Raw genomic sequence first — 11,216 nt, 5'->3', positions numbered from 1 at the left:
TTATTTAATTTTTTATTTATTTTTTTATTTTTTTAAATATTAATAATTGGTAATTTATTAAAAATATTAATAATTGATGATTTAATTATTAATATTGTTTATATAATTTGAATGATATTATGTTTATTTATTTTAATTTAGTTTGTTTTTTTTAAATAGGAATAATTTAAATATTATTTAAATATTAATATTTTATTAAAATTTAGAATCAAGTAAGAGAAAGAGGAGAGAGAGAAAAATAATATTTATATGAATAAAGTTTTAATTTTTTAAACTTGTAAAGGGTATTTTTATCTTTATCAATTTTTAAATTTATTCTTCAATCATGAATAGCTAATACCATGAGGAAGGTGGTATTAGCTATTATTTGATTTTAAAAGATTTTAGAGAATAGTCATTTCATAAGAATGACTATTCCTTAGATATTTTTTAACCAAATCAAAGAATCAAAATTTAAAAAAAAAAAAAAAAAATTTAACCATTTCTCCAATCAAACATGCTATAAAAGCTTCATTAGCATAATAGCACTTGGAGCAAAATCTATGTGTTAACAGAACTTGATTCAAGTAACCTTCCCCTAGGCTTAGGGGGCATACTGTTAATCTAATAATATCCAGATTTTTTTGAGACCTGAGAATCAACCAGGGAAACAGTAATGGTTAAGAGCCAGCCATGTGGCATTGGAGTTTCTGCTGTCAGTGACTGTCATCGGGCAATATCTCTTTATCCAGTTAATCAATCTACGTGCTGACTCCTTGTTGGACAAACAGATCCTAACCTAATCTCGAGAGTAGCTTGGGCTCTCATTTCGTCCACCAGGATTTCAAGCTCGCAAGTAGTGGCTTAGGTTGGCCCTTATTTCCTGCCTTGTTTCATTGAAGGCGAGCGTCAGACTACCCTTTGGCAGAGTTTCCCATCACACCAAAAAGGCCTAAGGCAAAGTTTGTTGTAAAGAAACATGGCAACACAAGCACTCCTATCATCATCTCTTACCCCCTCGGTGGAGACTGCCAGGCAGATTCTAGGAGCTAGACCACTCCAATCCCCAATTGGTTCTTCAAGGAAGGGATCATTTGTCGTTCGGGCAGCTTCTACTCCTCCTGTCAAGGTCTCATTCTTCCCATAATCTCGCCATATACAGTCATGTTGGTCTTTTTCTTGGTTGTTTTTACTTAATTAGGTTCTGATTACTCCGTTAATGTGGCATTTTCAGCAAGGAGCCGACAGACCCTTGTGGTTTGCATCTAAACAAAGCCTTTCATACTTGGATGGCAGGTAAAAATAAACAGATGCAAGCAATTTACGGCAGAACCCTGATGCTGTTTTCACCTGAGATTTTTGTTGGCATTTTGCTATACTGATAGGTTACTCTTTTTCTCTAGTATTGACATCTAGATCAGGTGTTCTAATTTTTCAAATTTTCTCCTGTCAATTCTACAGCCTTCCAGGTGACTATGGATTCGACCCATTGGGACTTTCAGACCCTGAAGGTCCAGGAGGGTTTATTGAGCCCAGATGGCTAGCCTATGGTGAGGTCATCAACGGCCGTTATGCCATGTTGGGTGCAATTGGAGCCATTGCCCCTGAAATACTTGGGAAGCTTGGACTGATTCCTCCAGAAACAGCCCTCCCTTGGTTCAGTACTGGTGTGATCCCACCAGCAGGAACATACAACTACTGGGCAGACCCTTACACTTTGTTTGTGTTCGAGATGGCACTCATGGGATTTGCGGAGCACAGAAGATTCCAAGACTGGGCCAACCCAGGTTCCATGGGAAGACAGTATTTCTTGGGATTCGAGAAATATCTTGGAGGGTCTGGAGAGCCTGCATACCCAGGAGGACCACTCTTTAACCCACTTGGACTCGGAAAAGATGAGAAGTCATTGAAGGATTTGAAGCTGAAAGAGGTGAAGAATGGGAGATTGGCTATGATGGCAATCGTGGGTTACTTTATCCAAGGGCTTGTGACGGGAGTAGGGCCATACCAGAACCTCCTGGATCACTTGGCTGACCCTTTCAACAACAATATCTTGACCAACCTTAAGTTCCATTAGATAAAGTGCATGTTTTGTTGTTGCATGGAACTATCCAAGCTCCACCTCCTCTCTCGTTCTTGTCCTTTCTTGATCTCTTTGTAACATGTGAAAATTTATTTTGTCATCTGTGAGAAACAGCTGAAATAGAGTTGTTAAAGCCTCTGTATCATCAGTATCCTTTTCATCTCTGTTACTGAATGATATATCTATATCTTTTCATTTATCTAAACTATGGGATGAAATGAAAATCCTTTCTTCAAGTTTTCATTACAAAGAAAGAAAGCATAGACATTAGGCAGCCGATTTTTTTAATGATTACTGCTTGCATCCTGGAAAGAGGAAAAACCCCCGATTGCAAAACATCATTATTCAGGTATATAGCAAAAAAAGTACAGTTATATATTTTTCTTTCATCTTGCAAAACAGGGAAAAAGAACATCTTTCATCATATTATGCATTTATCGTTCCGGAGATCAGCTGTGCAAAATATTAAAAGAGAATTTGAACAATAGAGAACTGCTTCCAGCGTTTCTGTTCAATTCAACGGATAGCACTTTCTTCTGATATAAACAGCAAGCTGCGGAGCAATTCTCATACCCTATTAAGGTTCATTTTCCTCCATCACCTTTGACCAAAGAAAATTCACATAACGATGTGGGAGAGAACATTAACATTTCCTATCTACATACTGGAAATAGGATAGTCCTAATTATTCTGCTATTGTTTTGGAGTAAAAGAGGCAATTATTCAGTCAAATCAAGAATGTTCAGAAGGAACTAAAACAAAAATAAAGAGCATTTGATGTCATCAAGAAAATAATAACGCTTCTTAAGCATATATAATTACAGGAAAATGCCCCCATAGTCATTACAGGAATGAACAGGTCTGTGCAGAGGAAGGCACAATGAGATCTTCAAAATCAGGAGAAAAGTAAAATATGATAACTGCTTCAGGGTTAAACCCTCTGCCCCCAGTTCAGAGATGAAATTATGGACCTACCTCTTTAACTAAACAGCCTGAGCAACAGGTTCTTCCGTACTTGACGCTTCTAGCCTGAAAATTGAAAATAGTCATGTACATAGTATAATCCCCTGAATTAGCAAAATTATTGCAGGAATAATATAGTGAGCAGCTGATATAGCCCCCTCATTGCCCCCCCTTTTCTCCAAACCTTCCCAAAAAATCACACAAACACACTCGCACTCACTCACCCACACAAATAAACAAAAATAACATTACTATTAAAAGAACATTATCACATGAAAATAGCATAAATGCTATGGCTATACCTTTGAATTCCTTCTCCAACTTCCATTCTGAAAAAGTTCCCAATCTTCACAGTTGAGCCGACTTCCTTTGATAGATTATCCAAAATTGTCTGGAGCAGGGTATAAAGTTTTAATCAACTATTATACTTTTCTAAATCACATGCACATGCATAGATATGCCTAGTCAACAAGCATTTTAAAGCAAACAAATCTTCACACTCACAAAAGTATCTATGTGGGGATACAGGCAGAACATTGCAGCAAGTAACTACAGTCTATTCTCCATAGGTTGGCAGAAGTGGCACCATACTGAAATAAGTGCACCAACAACTAATAGGTACTAAGTCCTAAGGAATGCTAATTCCGACAGCCTCAACTTTCTAAACTAATACCTCTTTAGCCCTCTGGAGCTCCCAATCCCATGAAGAAATGAGGCACAGCTATGTTCAAATCAGTAGGGAAGTTTAAGTTTAAAATAAAACAGAGGGAACCAGACGTACCTTTATACTTAGAGAGTCATTTAAGAAATACTTTTGCTCCATAAGAACAACCTCCTCGAAGTATTTACGCAGACGACCTTCAACCATTTTCTCTATGGCCATCTGAGACTTACCAGTACTTTCGGCCTGACATAAAAAAATCAATTGGTAAACCTAGAAAATAAATTAAGATTGTATAGTTACATTACATTGTACATGTTTCATCAATATAAAAGTTAAAACTACTTCCAAAGAATTATTTTTCCATTGGTAAAAACCATGCCATCCAACAACAACCAGGGCCTAGGCTGATAGAAGGTTTTGTACCTTCTGAGGCTTTATATATGTACATTGCTATTGATTCCAAATGACATTTATCACACTAGGAAATAGGAGAAAGATATCCCATACATACGTAAACTCAACCATCAAATGACAAAAAAGGAAGAATAATATATTATATGTTAAATGATTCCACAAGTAAACCAAACTACTAGATGGGATCAACAACATAAATCTATTTCTTTCGTTGTGGCTCATTTACAACCAACACATTCTATTGAACAAAAATCTTCTCTAGACCTGCAATAAAACCCTCTTTCTCATTTTGGAGGAGGGATTACTGACCTTCGTCAAAGACATAAAAGCACAGAAATCATAGCTATTAAAACTCATTCTCATTATTAACCCTGTAAAGGATTTTGGTGGGGTTGAGTCACCAGTTCAGCCTGATGGTCAATGGGTGAAACTGATAAATAAACAAATATTATGCACTAATGCATTGCCTACTAATTAAAATACTTAATAATATACAAAAATCCACTCTTTAACTTGTAAGTTGCAACCTACACTGGAACAAGACCTAGTGAAAAGGTTTTATCCAGTACCACACATGACCAGGGTTCAATTCCTGCCCAAGTCACTCATGTGACTTTAAGCTACACAATTGCAGAAGAGTCAAACTGGTTTTCCCATCTGGATCTTTTTCAGGTCAGGTTTACAAGTATGACCAACTTCGACCAGGTCTTTCACAGTTCTGTCCTAAAGTAGAGCACAGACCAGTTCCAGACATGGACTTCAGAGCAGTGGTACCAGCCGTAATTGCTAGTCCAAGTTTAATAACCACACTAACAATGACTTTCTGGTCCTCTCCTTGTTAGCATTCAAAGACTGCATGAAAGATTGTGATGTCTTTATCCAATTCCGAACTATACCAACTGAATGAGTATGTTTTCTCTGACTGCTTAGCACTAGATCAAGAGACTGCAAGGTGACATAGTCTTTCCTCGCTTCCTCCAATCTAGTAGATTTCCATCAATTATGCAACACGTAAAGGCATGAATTTATCCACCTTCCACTGCTTGGCCTGGTGGTAACCAGGACCATGCAAGCCATTTTAGCTTGGGTTTGATACCAAGCAACTACTATTCCCCAATATTCCCCATGTCCAAATCTAGTATATATCCATCAATTATGCAACATGTTAAACAATGAATTATCCTCACGAAATTAAAAGAAAAGAAATTATCCATGCCAGATGCTTCAACAAGGAAAGAAGGAAATCATGTAAAAGAAAAACTATAAGTCTGGCATCCATGATATAATGGGATTCAAAAAAATACTAACAATAACTGCAACTAAGACTGGAATTACAGGTACCTGAGACCTTAAAATCTCACGTTCATTATTAAGTGCATCAGAGGTTACAAATTCCTTTGCCAAGAATAATGGCTTTGTTGCCACAATATGCATTGCTAGCTCTGAGCCAACCTTCTGAAGGGCATTCAATTGAGAAATCCCATTCTCTACTTCAAGAGATAAAATTCCAGCAATTCGACCCAAACCTACATTTATATAAAATAATTAAGATAACAGGTCAAAAGATGGAGAGAAATGCATTCTATATCTGTGTGGGCAAGCATTAATGCATGTTGTCTACCAAGCAACGGAAGGATAGAAGCATAAAACCAAACCTGGTTGAGGACTTCTATGGAGGTAAGCAGAAACAACACCATTAGGAAATGATGACATCACAAAACCCCTCCTGAGTTTTACATTCTCTCCCATCATTGCAGCCACTTCTGTAACTGCATTTTGAACAGTTGTCTCCCCACTGATTTTTGGATGTTCAAGATTAAATTTGAGGTCCTGGTAGAAATTGAATGATTATGCAACTTCAGACAGTGCAATTCCAATTATAGTTGCAAAAGAGTGGACGGTTGAAACAGATATTTGATATATACTCTAATTAAAATCACCAACATAAATAATATAGGCTAACCTACCAAATCTTTTATTTTCTCTGGTTTCATAGGGACATGAGTAAGTATTTCATGACATATGTAAACAAGAAAGAGTTTAGAATAAAATTTAAGAAAATATCTATGATTACTTTTGACAACCATAACAAGAGAATCTACTTAGCAACCAAAGTCAGCAACAATATTTTGAAGAGATACAATGCGTTCATGACTACATACAGTCCACTTTTGCATACCCCTGAAAGAATGCCAGATAAGTTCATTAGTTGAGGTCCTACGAAAAATTATTTTTCCCCAACAAAGTTTAAATTTTGATTACATGTCTTTTTCCCAACAATAACTATGGACTAAGATCTGGTATCCCAAAGGGTAAAAATGAACATCATATTTCATCCTGATTCAATAAGAAAAAATAATAAGCTTTTAAAGGAACTTCTGACCTCTAAACACTCCGGGCCAAACGAAAAAACCCCAGGAACCTGTTGGGAAGAATTCTCAACCAACAAAGCTTGCTTTGCTAAAGCCAAAGCCTGTGTAAAAGACAACACTGATAAATTACAAGCAATAAAGCCTAGCAAAATAAGAACAGTCATACAACAAACGGTAACAGAGATCAGAAATATTCATATAATATAAAAGAAAAAACTTCCCACAACTGACTTCAAATGAGATATTGCAGTAACAAGAGAATCATTAACCCCCACTAACCAAGTACTCAAAAATTTCATTCCTTGCAACAAAATCTGTCTCGCAATTTAGTTCAACTATAGCAGCCTTGCCCTCATTCTGGGCAAGAGCAAGCAGACCCTCAGAGGCGGTCCTCGATGACTTTTTCATGGCCAAAACCTTTCCTCTTTTCCTTAAATCCTTCTGTGCAGCCTCTGCATTCAATCCAAATTATAATCCAAGAAATTAATATAAACCAACCCAAAAAGGTAAAAAAAAAATCATATTCTGATAAAAACAAGAACTGGGTGTTTTCTATTTTATACCAATATCCCAATTGCAATCAACAAGAGAAGCCTTGACATCTTTTATGGGTGCACTTGTTCTTTCCCTAAGTTGTTTGATAAGGCTAATTTGCTCAGCAGAAGAAGATGCCTGAGAGCTTAATCTTCTTGAAACCCAACAGAAGTAAGCAGTTTTGGAGACTTTGGTATCTGAAGAATGAGCAAAGGAGGTTCGTTTGGTTGCCCAAGTAGAGAATCCATGCCCACCACAACTACTCAGCCTTGTATTGTGCAATAAGATCTCAAGTGGACGCTTTGCATTTCTCAAGTAAGCCATTTTCTATAACTGATTTATTGCTGTAAATAATGATATTTCAAAAGCCACCAATCAAAAGTGGGTAGAAAAACCACAAGTTCCTGTTAAAATCAGGGTTTAAGGGTTTTAGAGAGAATTAAAAGTAATACATGATGAATAAAAAGTTTCAATTTGTTATTTTACTTCACATGAAAAAAAAGGGGGAAAAAGGAGGCTGACCTTAGAATGAAACGAGTGTGGATTTGCAAAGATGCGGAAATTTAACAATGAAAACTTTGATGGAACACTAAAAGGTATAAACCTTCACCTCAGTTTATGCTATACTGCTAATTGTGTGCTGACTAGTGTCTGAGCGTAGCGTGGCTTGAGATGGGTGGAACTGGGAAGCACTCGACCGAATGGGCTAAGACCCAACTGATTCGGTCCATGTGAACCCATATGATGCGGGCTTATCCAATATATTTTGGTTAAAATACAAAAATAAATAAGAAAAAAAAAGAATATAATACTAATCTATGACTCTATATAAAAGGAAACTCCAACGGGATTCTCAAAGATTAACAAGTAGGTGTCTATTTATTCAACATGTGTTGTTCTCTAAAGGGTTTTTTATGCCGGGTTTTCTAATAGTTTGGTAATGAGTTTTAGCTTAGGGTCAGGTTTGGTAATGGGTTTTTTTTCAGTGTCTGTCCTCTGTTTTCCTTCATCGAGAGTTGGACCCAACCAATCAATGGTGTATAAAGGGACACGTGTGTGGTTGAAATAGGCATCGTGTTTTTCTTTCTTCTGCTCACTCATTTTCCCTTTTTCCTTGTATAAAGTCTTTTCTTTTTATCTTTTTTCCTTTATGAGACAGCATGCTCAAGTCTTTAACACTGTAATTTTCTTTGCTTTAGGTGTTGTGTTTTTCTTTCTTATGCTCAGACTCATTTCTTTTTCTTCTTGTATAGGTTCTTTTTTTCTTATCTTTTTCCCTGTATGGGACATTCAAAAATTTCTTTCTTAATCAAATCGTCCAGCCTTCTCAACAAGTCGTCTACTCTTCCATGTCTTCTGGTCGCTCTATTTGCATGCATATACTATAACTGTTAATTAACCTTTTTTTTGTGAGCTTGTTTTGTTTAGAGAAGGGAAAAAAACGGAAAAGAAAAAAAAGAGATGAAAGTCTACTTTTTGAAAGTTGTAATGGATTCAAAAAGAGATGAAGAATAGTTCAGGAGACAGTCGGTGAAGAATCCTGTTAGAAATTTACAAAATAGATGAAAAGCCAAACTTTCTTTGAAGTTTTTATTTTTTTAAGCATTTTAGCTATCTTTAGTAGATGTGATTATGAAAATCAAAACCTAAACTTTTCTTTAAAGTTTTTGTTTAATGGATATTTTATCTATATATAATAGATTTGATTATGCAAATCAAAACCTGAACTTTTTTTTGAAGTTTTTATTTTTTTGGGTATTTTAACTATATTTAGTAGATTTGATTATGGGTTTTGATGCATGGAACGTTTGGGTATTGGAAAAATGTGTAAATTAGAAATTTGTTTGAATCTGAGAGTTTCCAACACAAGTGGAAACTTTTATTGGAGTTTCGTTAAATAGTAACAGGTTATTTCATGTTGCATTTTAACACATTCACTTATACTACTTCTATGGTAAAGATGGAACATTAGTTTGCCCCTTTATCTTTCTTTTCTTTTATTCCTTTAAAAAGTAGTTGTTTTAATCTTGAAATCTCTCATCCAAGTGTTCTTTTTATTGTATTGCAGATTGTCCCTACTGAGTACAGATATATCTCAAAGGAAGTTTTGCTAACAAATCAATTCTCCATCTCAGAATATTTTTCCCCTATGCATGAGTTTAACAAGACATGGTCATGTTGGTTGGAAGTGACTTTTTAAGCACATCTCTCTTCTTTTGTTTTATGATTACTGTAGATAGTTGATTTTGATTATAATTTATTCTCTTAAGAGTTGTTTTACAATGTAGTGTCATATATAAAATAACGAAAACAACTAGAATAAGTGAAGCATTACTTCTCGCAGAAGAACTACAATAAGTGACACATTACTTCACGCAGAAGAACTACAATAAGTGAAACATCACTTCACGCAAAACAACCAGAACAAGTTGAGCAGTATTCCATGCAAAACAACTAATATAAGTAGATAACTACTTCACACAAAACAAACATTTCACACAGATGGAAGTGAAAACAACCTAAAATTAATGGCAGGATTCATAGGTTACTTTCATCTTGGAATGTTCCGAAGAGTTTGGCTTAATGGCTCAAATATGGATGTAGTTAAAATGTCTTCCTCTTAACATTTTCTTGAAGTACAAGTGTTTCCACCTCTTACCTTATTTTCATGTATTTATTTGCATACACTTTTTTCTCTTGTACCCATTCACATACAATTTCTTCTCTTGTACCTGTTCATATACAACTTTTTCTCTTGTGCCTTTTCACGTATATCTCTTCTCTATTATCTTCTACTCAAGAACAAGTCTTATTACACCTAATTACTTCAACGATCACATAATGAGTTTCTAACCGTTACTTGACATTAACTTTTAATTATGGTTACCCAACATTAAAGCTCTTTTTAATAATATCATTCATTACATGCATTAAAGCATTTTATTGTAATCGATACTTTTGACCCTCTATATAGAGCTTTCATAATTCATTCAAGTTTTCTCTTCCAGTGGGAGCTAAGGCATTCTCTTCAAAAGCTTCTCATCTTAATTCTTTTCTACTATCTAATTCTCTTTTTATTTTCTTCCACTTGCCACGATACTTAGTACTTCAAGAATTACTCTGGTCACCTTCTCTGTCACCTTCGACACATCTTTTTACTTGTTTGTAGCACTTCTTCTCCCTATCACAAGAACATCATTTACATTTTGACAAGTCTACTGAGGAAGAATGATTGCATTAAGTAAAACTCATACTACCATAACTTTACGTTACTGGAAGAGATGGAAAGTTCCAATGGCAACCAAGATGCACTTATTCCATCTTACATTTAGGATTTAATGAGAATGATTCAAGCTTCTCAAGAAAGAATGCAAACGTTGGAAAACAATAATAAACGGATGACGGAGACTATATCCCAACTTGTGTCCTTTACAGCCACCACTTCTCAAGCCCAACTTGTGCACCTTAATAAGAGTGCACTTGACGAAGCCACTCCTTTAATTGCAACATTGATGGGAATAGAGGAAATGGAGAAAGTGCAGTTGATGCAATAATCGCTACAAACCCCAACCTAATCAACTCCGTTATTGTAGTTACACTAGTAACTACCTTTACTATAGTAATCTCACTTGTTCCTACCCAAGGCTTTGTGACAATGGAAGAGCTCCAAAATTTACTAGATTAGAATAATAATAGATTTAGCTTTGAATTTGATCTCAACTTTCCTTACCAAGCTAGTATAGTGGTTAAGCCATATCCTAAGGACTACACTAGTCCTAAATTCAAGCAATTCAATCGTGAGACTGGTGATGCATGGGAGCATGTTATGAAGTTTATGGAAACACTCGAAGTAATGGGATTGGATGATGACTTGAAGTTGAAAGAATTCTTTAAATCTCTTACTGAAAGGCTTATACATGGTATGTTAATCTCACCCCCGATTCTGTTGAATCTTTGAGTCAAATGTGTAGGATGTTTGGGGAGAAGTTCTTCTCTGCTCAAGAGAAGGTTACTCTCGTTGATTTAGGAAAAGAATATCAAAAGTCTAGAGAAGACTTCATGAAGTACATACAAGAGTCTCATGATGAAAAAGAATTAGTGAAGGTTTACATTCAAGGGATGTTCAATGAGTATAGGCTATGCTTGGAGAATTTACCTCTTTCAACCTTTGTTACCTCAGTGGAAGGTGCATAAAAGACCAATAATA

General features: G+C 35.6%; 2 protein-coding genes across 3 annotated transcripts; one reads left to right on the top strand and one right to left on the bottom strand.

The window, feature by feature from the left end:
* On the top strand, positions 758-2,298 carry LOC18612555 (photosystem I chlorophyll a/b-binding protein 3-1, chloroplastic). The gene is made up of 3 exons (XM_007049418.2): positions 758-1,108; positions 1,214-1,275; positions 1,441-2,298. Exons 1-3 carry the CDS (start codon positions 959-961, stop codon positions 2,054-2,056), a joined length of 828 nt encoding a protein of 275 aa, XP_007049480.2. The 5' UTR covers positions 758-958; the 3' UTR covers positions 2,057-2,298.
* Positions 2,816-7,728, bottom strand: LOC18612554 (elongation factor Ts, mitochondrial). 2 transcript variants are annotated; one of them, XM_018127984.1, is made up of 9 exons: positions 7,532-7,728; positions 7,039-7,413; positions 6,755-6,927; positions 6,487-6,576; positions 5,759-5,933; positions 5,445-5,629; positions 3,807-3,932; positions 3,328-3,416; positions 2,816-3,091 (listed from the first exon to the last, which is right to left on the bottom strand). In XM_018127984.1, the coding sequence occupies exons 2-9, from the start codon at positions 7,331-7,333 to the stop codon at positions 3,046-3,048; spliced, it is 1,179 nt and encodes a 392-aa protein (XP_017983473.1). In that variant the 5' UTR covers positions 7,334-7,413; positions 7,532-7,728; the 3' UTR covers positions 2,816-3,045. The 2 variants fall into 2 exon arrangements, with proteins under 2 accessions (XP_017983473.1, XP_007049477.2); XM_007049415.2 differs by having other exon boundaries at positions 7,039-7,353.

The sequence above is a fragment of the Theobroma cacao genome, chromosome 1 (genome assembly GCF_000208745.1).
Source record: "Theobroma cacao cultivar B97-61/B2 chromosome 1, Criollo_cocoa_genome_V2, whole genome shotgun sequence".
NCBI lineage: Eukaryota > Viridiplantae > Streptophyta > Magnoliopsida > Malvales > Malvaceae > Theobroma > Theobroma cacao.
This window is presented reverse-complemented; position numbering and strand designations above follow the sequence as displayed.

Coding starts and splice junctions, on each gene's coding strand:
- LOC18612555 (XM_007049418.2), top strand. CDS start 959: ATGGCAACACAAGCACTCCTATCATCATCTCTTACCCCCTCGGTGGAG. Junction 1,109..1,213: donor CTTCTACTCCTCCTGTCAAG/GTCTCATTCTTC, acceptor TGGCATTTTCAG/CAAGGAGCCGACAGACCCTT. Junction 1,276..1,440: donor CTTTCATACTTGGATGGCAG/GTAAAAATAAAC, acceptor TCAATTCTACAG/CCTTCCAGGTGACTATGGAT.
- LOC18612554 (XM_018127984.1), bottom strand. CDS start 7,333: ATGGCTTACTTGAGAAATGCAAAGCGTCCACTTGAGATCTTATTGCAC. Junction 3,933..5,444: donor GTGAGATTTTAAGGTCTCAG/GTACCTGTAATT, acceptor TTTTTATGTCAG/GCCGAAAGTACTGGTAAGTC. Junction 3,417..3,806: donor ATGACTCTCTAAGTATAAAG/GTACGTCTGGTT, acceptor ACCCTGCTCCAG/ACAATTTTGGATAATCTATC.